Raw genomic sequence first — 11372 nt, 5'->3', positions numbered from 1 at the left:
AAACCGGACACCCTCCATCCCCTGACTGTGCCTAGAAATTCTATCCATAAAAATTATGAATAGAATCGGTGACAAAGGGCAGCCCTGACGGAGTCCAACTCTCACTCCGAACAAGTCTGACTTACTGTTGGCTATGCGAACCAAACTCCAGCTTTGTTTGTACAGGGCCTGAATGGCTCGTAGCAACGTAGCAAGTACCCCGTACTCCCGAAGCACCTCCCACAGAATACCCCGGGGAACACAGTTCAATGCCTTCTCCAGATCCACAAAGCACATGTGGACTGGTTGGGCAAACTCCCATGAACCCTGGAGAGGGTGAAGAGTTGGTCCAGTGTTCCACGACCAGGGCGGAACCCGCACTGCTCCTCCTGGATCCGAGGTTCGACTATAAGCCGGACTCTCTTCTCCAGTACCCCTGCATAGACCTTACCAGGGAGGCTGAGGAGTGTGATTCCCCTGTAGTAGGAACACACCCTCCGGTCCCCTTTTTTAAAAAGAGGCACCACCACCCCAGTCTGCCAATCCAGTGGCACCCAGCCCCACAACATCCAGTTTGACAGAATCTTTTTGGAACCGACTTAAAGTCACTTTCCAAGGCCTCACCAAACTCCTCCCATACACAGGTTTTTGCCTTGGCGACGAATGAAGCCGCAGATCGCTTGGCCTGTCGATACCTGCCAGCTGCCTCTGGTGTCCCACAGGCCTACCATGCCCCGTAGGACTCCTTCTTCAGCTTGACGGCATCTCTCACCTGGGGTGTCCACCACCGGGTTCGAGGATTACCGCCCCGACAGGCACCAACTACCTTACGGCCACAGCTACAGTCAGCCGCTTCAACAATGGAGGAACGGAACATGGCCCATTCTGAGTCAATGTCCCCCACCTACCCTGATATCTGGTCAAAGCTCTGACGGAGGTGTGAGTTGAAGATCAATCTGACAGGTTCTTCTGCCAGACGTTCCCAGCAAACCCTCACTATACGTTTGGGCTTGCCTGGTCTGACTGGCATCTTCCCCCACCACCTGATCCAACTCACCACCAGGTGGTGATCAGTTGACAGCTCAGCTCCTCTCTTTACCCGAGTGTCCAAAACACATGGCCGCAAGTCCGATGACACGACTACAAAGTCAATCATTGAGCTGTGGCCTAGGGTGTCCTGGTGCCAGGTGCACTTATGGACATCCTTGTGTTCAAACATGGTGTTCGTGATGCACAGAAGTCCAAAAACTGAACACCACTCGGGTTCAGATCAGAGAGGCCATTCCTCCCAATCACACCCCTCCAGGTCTCACTGTCATTGCCCACGTGAGTGTTAAAGTCCCCCAGTAGGACAGTAGTCTCCAGGAGGATCACCCTTCCCAAGGACTCTAAGAAGGCTGGGTACTCTGAACAGCTGTTCGGTGCATAAGCACAGACAGCAGTCAGGACCCGTTCCCCAACCCGAAGGCGTAGGGAAGCTACCCTCTCGTCCACCTGAGAAATCCCCAATATACAGGCACCGAGTCGAGGGGCTATGAGAAAGCCCACACCTGCCTGCCGCATCTCACCATGGGCAACTCCAGAGAAGAATAAAGTCCAGCCCCTCTCAAGGAGATTGTTTCCATATATAAACTGTAAGGACTGAGATGCCATTGGTAAACTTTTTAAAAAGTGAACTCCACTGTATTCCATGATATATGCCCTTAACAAAGGCTTTTGTATAACAGAAATAGTACTCTAACACTACTAAACGCATATGAAACAATATGGCAGTTCCATGAGGTGATTAAGGACCTGTTTATTTATGTAATAACATTATATAAAGTCAGAAAAGTTCATTCATTCACACAGTCCAGTCACACGCTTCTGCTCCAGATGCAGCCTGGAAAACTGACGGCCTTAAAGACCAGCTCTGAACAAATCATTTTACACAACAGCAATGCATTTTCCCACTAATTAGCCCCCTTTGGGCTGATGATGTTTGACATAGATTTTGGGTGTGGTCCATCCTTCTGGGGCCTTTTTCAGTCCAGCTCGCCTCCAGATTCTTGTCAGATCCCTTTCAAACCGATTCTGAAAATGACAAATGGAAAAAAGTCAGAAAGATCATAGTTAAAATTTGCCCATCGTGTTAAAATTAGCTTGTAAGCTTGAGGACTGGAGGATGCTCCTTGGTATGGTCAGTAAAATAGTATATTTGCTCACTCGGCACATTAAATTACTCCTAAAGGTGTCTTTGCAAAATGACAAACGTGAATACGCAACACTATAAATGCTGCAGCCGCTCAAAATGGGTATATAACCATAAAGTATAACTCAGGTATAAACTGGCAGGCAACTATCACATATAATAAGTCAATGAACAGAAAAAGACAAGCCAAAAAATAATCAACCTGAACCAGAACTAGTACAAAATCAAAATGGAACAGCTGGAGTTTCAGCTAGCAGAAGAGTGGAGATATCATAAATATTTATACAACTTAAAAATCTTACAGTGAAGTGAGTATTCATTCTTGGGTAGAGATGAGGAAACATACCAGAATTTCCATTTCATTTACTGAACACTCTGGTTTGCACACTGCCCCTAATGTACACATCCATATTAAAAGCAATGTTGGCAAACGCCTACGCTTACATCTGCACAGGACGCCTCCACATGTTACCAGATATGCCAATGCAAAAGTCTAATTTGGTCTTTTTTTAGCTGCCATGAGAACCTGAGAATCCTATACTCTTAAAAAACGGTTCTTCAAGGGGTTTTTTTTAGTGAAGAAAAATGTAAAACCATTGCATAGAACCATTGTACAGAATACTCAAGGAACCCACTGCATGAAAGGCATTAAAGGGTTCTTTGCATCATGAAAGGGTTCTTTACATTGATGGAAAATGTGCTGTGGATGGTTCTATATACAACCCCAATTCCAATAAAGTTGGGGCGTTGTATAAAACAAAAACAGAATGATGATTTGCAAATCCTCTTCAACCAATATTCAATTGAATACACTACGACAATATATTTAATGTTCAAACGGATCAACTTTATTGCTTTTTACAAATATTGGAAACAATATAAATAATCTATATTATAAATAATATAAATAAATAAATAAATAAATAATAGTAGAAATAAAGGAAAGGTGATGCAACACAGTGGTAAACATGCCCCTGTCCCAACTTCTTTGGAACGTGTTGCAGGCATCAATTTCAAAATGAGTGAATATTTGTAAAAAACAACAAAGTTTATCCATTTGAACATTAAATATCTTGTCTTTGTAGTGTATTCAATTGAATATAGGTTGAAAAGGATTTGAAAATCATCATATTCTGTTTTTATTTATGTTTTACACAACGTCCCAACTTCATTGGAATTGGGGTTGTGGAACCTTTTTGAAAAAGGTTATATACAGCAACCAAAACAGCCTTTTCTACTGTTACAAGCTTGACACTGTAACAATGGAAGAACTCATTTTGGGTGCTATATAAAAACAGCACATTCTCCATCAGTCTGTAGAACACTTTCATGATGCAAAGAACTCTTTATTCATGCACAGGGTTCTTTGAATGTTCATGGTTCTATACTGAACCATTTTCTTTACTAAAGAACACTTAAAGAACCACCTTTTTTGACAGTGTAGGGTTACAGGCAAACCCTATAGACATAGTTTATGGGGACCTCAATCTCAATTTCATAGTCTGTCCACCTCAACTGTAAATTCGAACAAAGGCCCTTAAACGTGCTTGCACAAGTGTCTGTCCATTAACAGATATTCTTAGTGCAATTAGTGTGACTGCTACCAACTACAAAACATGCAAATTATTTATTAACAGGACTGAGAGTGCTGTAAATGAACAAACTGGAACTTTTGGATCAAAACTTCTTGCATGTTTATGTTTTTGTAGATATTTTGAAAGTTACAGTGGCTCCTCACATTGGGTAAAATTGTCTTGATTTATGGACCAATAGACATAGTCCACAACATGACAAAGGAGTTAATATTACTGAACATCCCATACAAAACAACAGTGCACTTTCATGACATAATAAAACACAGGGATGTCCAATCTTATCTGCAAAGAGCTGGTGTGGCTGCAGGTTTTCATTCCAAACAAAGAGGAGCACACCTGACTCCACTTGCTCAGTAGAACCGGTTTCAGTTCTCAAACAACTGATCAGTCCTGCTTTGCTGAAATGACAACCCACAGCCACACCAGCTCTTTGTGGATTTTTGTTATAACACCACACAAAGTCAGTACAGTTAATGACGAGTCCATTCACCCACTTATGCTCCAGACATAATGTTGATAGCAGCATTAGCCTATTTTCCGTAATATTACTGACCTGCTTTCTCTTCCGTCGGCCTTCCTTTATCCTCCTCCTCAGGAATTTGGTTCGTTTGAGCAGCTTCTTGTATTTGTGTCTGTTCATCTTCCGTCGCCGGATCTCTAGCACATTCTTACAGCTCAATGGTGTTGAGATTTCACTATCTTCCATCAACGGCACAGCAGAAGGAGGCAACACCACAGCCTCCTCTACCAGCTCCCCTTCCTCCAGAGGGACTGCGGCCTCTATAAGTGGAGGTAGCGAGTAACGTAGTGAAAGCCAGCTTTCTAAAGGAGAAACCGCCAATTTTCTGGGGACGAGGACCTCCTCTAATTCTGGCTCTAGCACTGTCCATAGTTTAGGAGGCTGTTTGTTGTCAGCAGCTGATGTAAAATATCTTTGTGCATGATTAGTCACAAAGCTGGCAGAGCGGCAATACTGCACAGCACTGCAGAGCGCCTTGTACTGGTACTGATATGAACCTGGTAAGGGAAAGAAAAGGCACACGGTCACTCAAATTAGCTCTAGAAAACTGCATTTTCTATGGGATAAGTCAGTGCAGATAATCAAGACTAGAACATCAGGGAAATCCTATGCATAGTCTACAAACTTAATAATTAAATCAAAAGGCTTTTGCACCATATTGTATTTTATTACCTTGTTAATACGTTTATCTTAACATCAATATATAATCAATATAAATGTATGCCTTTTATTCAGATTGTGACCTTTTAATTTAAACTGTCAAACTGTTATCCTTATGTAAGTGAAGCAAAGTGGCTCTTTTTGGTAGGAGTTTAAAAAAATAAATAAACCATCCAACACACACCAGACAACCTGCAGAGCACACTGAGCCGGGGAAGCACTCTCGAGACGATCATGTCCAGGTCCTGTGGCTGGTGCGCTCTCTTCTCCCTGCAATATGAATTAATATGAAACTCAAATTGAAAAAGGACAAGATGATAACCTACATGCAACGTTAGCGAGTCCCTGTATATGCTGTAGAGCTCACCGTTTAATACTTCATTAAACAGATTCTGAGGAATCAGAAAGACGTAGCTCCGCACACCAAGACATTTAAGACGACTATGAAATTTACTTTGGAAAAACCAACAGGCAGATAAGCAACAAGAAAACAAATAACTAACAAACAAAGAAACCTCCAGTAGCCAAAGCTCATCCCACTATACTGCTCAGCCAGTAGCTAGCTAGCCTAGCTTCCTATGCTAAGGGTCAGCGGAAAAGAACAGACTTACGACGTTTTTACAGAAGTGAGACAGAGATGCATATACAATAAAAAATACAGTATATGTGCAAATAATTATAACTGCAGCTTATGTTTTGGAGAAAAAACCTCACTTACTAAACCGGCGCGCCAGTGTCTCCACTTTTCAATGTGACTCCGTGCTTTTCCTGTCCTCTCTCTATATTCTTCCCGCGTGTTTGTGAGAAGCTTGTTGTTGGTTCCTAGGAGGAGCGGCGCTGAATTTGATCCAGCCTGCTTCTTTAGTCCATCTGCTTTGGGCTGAGGTAAATAAAATCATACACCGACTTGCCTCTTCACCAAGCCTTTCATGCATAAACCAGCCACATAATTAAAACCACCTCGTTTCTACACTCATTGTCCATTTTATCAGCTCCATTTGCCATTAGTAAGTTCTGCAATTACAGACTGTAGTCCATCTGTTTCCCTACATCCTTTTCTAGCTCCCTTTGCCCTGTTCTTGAATTGTCAGGACTCCTAAAGGACCACCACAGAGCAGGTGTTATCTGGTTGTCTTATTATTCTCAGCACTGCAGTAACACTGATGATGTGGTGTGTTGGTGTGTGTTGTGCTGGTCTGACTGGATCAGACACAGCAGTGCTGGAGTTATTAAACACTGTGTCCACTCACTGTCCACGCTATTAGACACACCTTGTTGGTCCATCTTGTAGATGTAAAGTCAGAGACAATAGCTCATTTGTTGCTGCACAGCTTGTGTTGGTCACCCTCTAGTCCTTCATCAGTGGTCACACAATGCTGCCCACCGGACACTGCTGGCTGGATATTTTGATCTGGTGGACTATTCTCAGTCCAGCAGTGACACTGAGGTGTTTAAAAACTCCAGCAGCACTGCTGTGTCTGATCCACTCGTACCAGCGCAGCACACAACACAACACACCACCACCATGTCAGTGTCACTGTAGTGCTAAGAATGATCCACCACCCTCACAAAAAACAGCTCTGTGGGGGTCCTACATAAAGTAGCATATAGGTGTATACATGTAATAGCAATGGCATAGAGTCAGACACAGGAGAGGCCACAATTCAACCACAAGAAGTGCTCTTAATTGAACACCAGGGCAGACAGGCACATACTCACCACAGAACTTGCGGAGGAGGTCACCACGAGGCATACACTTTACCCTGAAGGTGATTACCAACCCACACTAACTAAACCCACATCCCCGTTACACAACAACACATTAAACGCATACCACACAACTGATGAACAACAACATAAACAGCATTTAAGTCCCTTTTCCGGGGAGCGTACCTCCCATGGGCCTCTCGGCTCTTGCCAATGGCTTGACCACACCTAACAAGCGTCTAGAGACCAGCAGCAGCCAGTATAGGGTCACTACTATCTAAGTGAATGTATATCTATGGGTAGGGTAGCCTAAACCCACACTTAAGTAAAAGTATTTCAAAAGAATGCAGTTTCAAACTTCAGGTAAATAATTACACAAAAACAAACGATGCTGAAGCAAAGTACAATTCAAAGCATTACTCATTACTGAGTGAGCTTGAAGAAACGCACTGGAACACTAAGCAACTATCAGCACAGTAACTGAAGTTTGGGAGCTTCTAATCTTCGCTTTTTGGCATTATAGTTCTCTTTTGTACATTGGTTCTAAAATAAAAAAGTATAATATTTAAAATGTTAAGGTATTCGCAGTGGAAAAAAATGCTGTCACCAACATGACATCATGAAAATGTCATACACAAAGACTCCACTTAAAAGGTAGAGTACAAATCAATCACCATTAGCTAGTGAAGTCTCTGGGATGCAGGGAAACACTACACCATGCAGGTGGACTACAGAACTGGGAGTGAGGTCACTACTGTTTGACGGCACACACTAAAACAGGGTCATGATTCTTTGTGGCAGCAGAGGTGTTAGAAGGACTTTGGTGGCATCCACACCTTTTATGCTGCTGAATTGTAATAAATCCATTGATGCATTTTTCATGAATTAGTAACTTTTCAGCTGAAATATGGATCAATTTTAAAACATACAGTACTGTGGGAAAGTTTTAGGCATCTAAGCAAATTTTTAAACAATTAACCTCAGCAGTGAGTTTATCACAATATACATTAGAATAAAGTCATATTCATAATTCAAATAAACTGGCGACCTATCCAGGATGTATCCTGCCTTCCACCCAATGACTGCTGGGATAGGCTCTGACAACAATCACACTGTCATTAAACAGGAGACTTGGTGAGACAAAACTTGCCACTTATTATTAAAAGAGGCTAAACAGGTTTGGCACCATTGTGAAATCTGAATGCTCCCAGTAACTTTACATAATACAAAGGAACCTGAAGGTCGGTCGTTTAGGGGAGCCTGTCTGATGCCGTTATAACGTACTAAGTTCTCAGTTCTCAAGTTCAGTGGTCTTATTTGGATGCGCCTCACCTTCTCACCACAAGATGTCGCTATTCACAAATGTTTCACAAATGTTCAGCTTTCTCAAGCGATACGTCAGTCGCCTCAGTGGGCATAACAAAGGAGACCATCTCACACAAGAGAGTGAACATCCTGCTAAATTAGCTTCACTTGAAAAAGAATGAATGTGTGGATTAAGTCTTAAATGTACTCAGTTTCAGTTGAAGATCATTACACAAAGCTTTTCTGCAAGTCAGGATTTCTGGTAGATCTCCATGCGTTCTACAGGAGGAGCATTGAGTGGGTATATAAAAACAGTTGTGGGCAGCTTGTGTGTGTGTGAATGGCAAAAGTGGAAAGATCTGTATTAAACTTTTACTGAAGAAAAACTAAACATATGGCAGCAAAAACGCACCTAAGTGAAAGTACACACATTGAAACCTACTTAATGACATGAAAATAAGAATTAAACATTGTACAGATGAATTAGAAGTGCTTTGTTTGGTGGTGTGTGATAAGGTAAGGTAAGTGATCATTTATTAAACCTACAAACGGGGAAATTCCACCTCCGCATTTAACCCATCCGTGAAGTGAATCACCACATACACACTAGTGAATACACACACACTAGGGGGCAGTGAGCACACTATCCACAGTGCCCGTGGAGTAATTGGGGGTTAGGTGTCTTGCTCAAGGACACCTCAGTCATGTGCTGTCGGCCCTGGGGATTGAACCGGCAACCTTCCGGTTGGGGCCAGTTCCCTAACCTCAGCCCATGACTGCCCCCAAATGATGCGGTGACTCTGGGCGCTACTATTAAATAACAGTTATGGGCAGCTTCATTTTACACTTATGTAAATTTGATTGGATATTTCAATTACTTTTATTCATATTGTTATTAGTAGTATTTCTGATTGCATAAAAGCAATAACTTACAGTGAATGGAAAGTCAACTGACTGAAACGAGAAGACCCTCCTGGACCCCTCCCAGAGATTTATGACAAGCACTTTGAAGGTTTAAATAAAAATAAAAAATGTCAGCAGAAAACTGAGTAACTGAATAAAAGTACTTCAGTTGAAGTCAAGTAAAGTGCAAATCTTTCAAAAGTAATGCTCAAGTACAGTTACTTAAGTACTGTTTTTATCTCTGGTGTAATCTGAACATGCCCATGAGCAGGGGGTTAAATTTGGTCTGACATGTGAAGGGACTGAAATTGTGACCTAGAGCCTACGTGCAGTATTAGCACCTGGAGATGACAATGCTGTCAATGTTAGATCAAACTTGCCCTGAACTCTGCACTGCACAGTCATTTAGTTCCTTCTATCATGGTCTAAAGATTTACTTCTTCAGGCAATACTGGTTAACATTTTACTGCACTCATTCGGTCTACATTTCTAAATCAGTGCATCATTTCTCTTCAGCCCTCTGCGTTTTACCTCTGTGTTAAATTACTTTATCTAAAAAATGCATGGTATTGTATGATATGGTATTCCCATATCAAGGTATGGTATTCCCAATCACACATACTGTTGTCCTGTCTAGTACTTATTGTCTTGTTAATGTATTATTCTGCATAATTCTTTTTTGTTGTGTTTATTGTATATTCTGCACTCATCTTGTATCTGTGCTCTATACTGCTGTTGTGTGTTGCACCGTGGTACCTGAAAAACAGCATCTCATTCCTGTGGATACAAGTTATATTGAGGAATGACAGTAGAAGACAGTGAAGACCACTTCACTTGACTTGTAAGGCTCTGGTCTCTTGGGCTATAGATTCCTGCAGTGTCTTAAGGCACTTTGCATCCCTTTGGCTTTTACTGTTTGCATGTTTTGCAAGTCGCTCTGGAGAAGTGCATCTGCCAAATGAACAAATGTAAATGTGTATGGTTATCACATCATTTCCTCTCCTCATATGAAACTGTATTTACTTTAATGGACACCCCTACCTCAGCACACCTTGTAAGGCCCAATCCCATTTCTTATTTTTACCCTTTGTTTTCGAGTGTAACCCTCGATCCCCCTTGAAACTGAGTTAGAAGGCGTAGTGGTTGAAAGCTTCCCCCTATGAAATGGGACGACCCTTCAAAGAACCGCATGTCATCAGTTGTCATCAGCGACTTTTACGTAAACATTTCCAATACGCCGCCTTCAGCTGTGGTGATCTCACTAGTGTGTTACATGACAGGACAGGTGAATCATATTTAAAATAGCCTGGAAAAATAATCAGGAGGTGTTTTCCTGCTTTGTCTCCAGACTATAGCGATAATGGTATATCACACTGACATTTATCCGAAGGAGACTGAAAAGCACAGGCGCTCGCGATTCATTCAACTTCAGTTTTACGCATCAAACAATCAAACGAGTCACTGAATAAAAAAGAGCACAAACAAAAAACCACATCACTTCATTAACAGCTACTAGTGCTGCTCTGTAGGCGACCCTGCCAGCCTGCAGTGACTGCAGAGGAGGGGGAAGTCCAGCTCTTCACTGCTTAAATACATTTAGGGCATCATACTCCTTAAAAGAGGGGGCAATTATTTATTATCACCACCGAGAATTCTTCGGTGATGTGAAGCTGAACTCAGCTTTCTAATCGCCAGCTTCATGATCGATTTCCCGTTCCACCTTAAATGGTGAGGCAACCTCACGTACCAGAATATAATTGCTGTACCATTTAAGGTGGAATGGGAAAATCCGCCCGGCAGCGACCGAGATATCAGTGCATTACTAGCGTGTTATTGAAGGAAATGACCATAAAACGCTATTACAACGGTTCTTTCAATACAACGGCTTTATAACAGAGAAATACTAACATTTATGTGTCTCTTTGGTCGCTTGTGCAGCCATCTTGCTGACGATTCGCATAGCATTCTGGGAATTTTCTCCTAACGCTCTGTTTGTGGTGCGCCTCTGAAAAATCTCCCTTTGAAGGGCCAAATAGCCCCAACACTTCACCCTACCCCTCCATCTCAACAACAATCGGGACAACCCTACCCCTACACGTGAACACGCGGGATAGGGCTAAGTGTTAGGGGCAAGGGGTGAAATGGGATTGGGCCTACGTGTACAGTTACAGACTGCAGTTTATTTTCTCAGTGCACAATTTGTGTTCTAGGCTAGTGTTGTCAAACTGGCTTCCTTCATGGCCACAGCTCAGAAGATATTCTGCCTCACTGAACATGCCTGATTCAACTCATCAACTTATTAGCAAAGCAGCCGTGAGTTGATTTCAGAGTAAAAGGGAAAATGCTAAGCTCTGCAGAGCTGTGGCCCTGAAGGAAACCAGTCTGACACAGCTGCCTGAGGACTTGGTGGTCAGCTCCTCGCGAATGATTTTCAACCCAGCAGTCACATTAACCCCAGGAACCCTGCTGTGCCTGATATTTTCATACTAGTGCAACACCCACTAACATACCA

General features: G+C 42.4%; 1 protein-coding gene across 1 annotated transcript; it reads right to left on the bottom strand.

The window, feature by feature from the left end:
• Positions 1-1757: 1757 nt before the first annotated feature.
• On the bottom strand, positions 1758-5753 carry aurkaip1 (aurora kinase A interacting protein 1). Its single transcript, XM_017708517.2, has 4 exons — positions 5664-5753; positions 5130-5215; positions 4319-4782; positions 1758-2052 (listed from the first exon to the last, which is right to left on the bottom strand). Exons 2-4 carry the CDS (start codon positions 5179-5181, stop codon positions 1936-1938), a joined length of 633 nt encoding a protein of 210 aa, XP_017564006.1. The 5' UTR covers positions 5182-5215; positions 5664-5753; the 3' UTR covers positions 1758-1935.
• Between the last annotated feature and the right edge of the window lie 5619 nt (positions 5754-11372).

Source organism: Pygocentrus nattereri, chromosome 9 (genome assembly GCF_015220715.1).
Source record: "Pygocentrus nattereri isolate fPygNat1 chromosome 9, fPygNat1.pri, whole genome shotgun sequence".
Classification (NCBI taxonomy): Eukaryota; Metazoa; Chordata; class Actinopteri; order Characiformes; family Serrasalmidae; genus Pygocentrus; species Pygocentrus nattereri.
This window is presented reverse-complemented; position numbering and strand designations above follow the sequence as displayed.

Excerpts from the sequence above, each read along its gene's own strand:
- aurkaip1 (XM_017708517.2), bottom strand. The coding sequence starts at position 5,181 with ATGATCGTCTCGAGAGTGCTTCCCCGGCTCAGTGTGCTCTGCAGGTTG. Across the intron at positions 4,783-5,129 it reads TGTGCTCTGCAGGTTGTCTG|GTTCATATCAGTACCAGTAC; the intron begins GTGTGTGTTGGA and ends TTCCCTTACCAG. Across the intron at positions 2,053-4,318 it reads GCCGACGGAAGAGAAAGCAG|AATCGGTTTGAAAGGGATCT; the intron begins GTCAGTAATATT and ends TGTCATTTTCAG.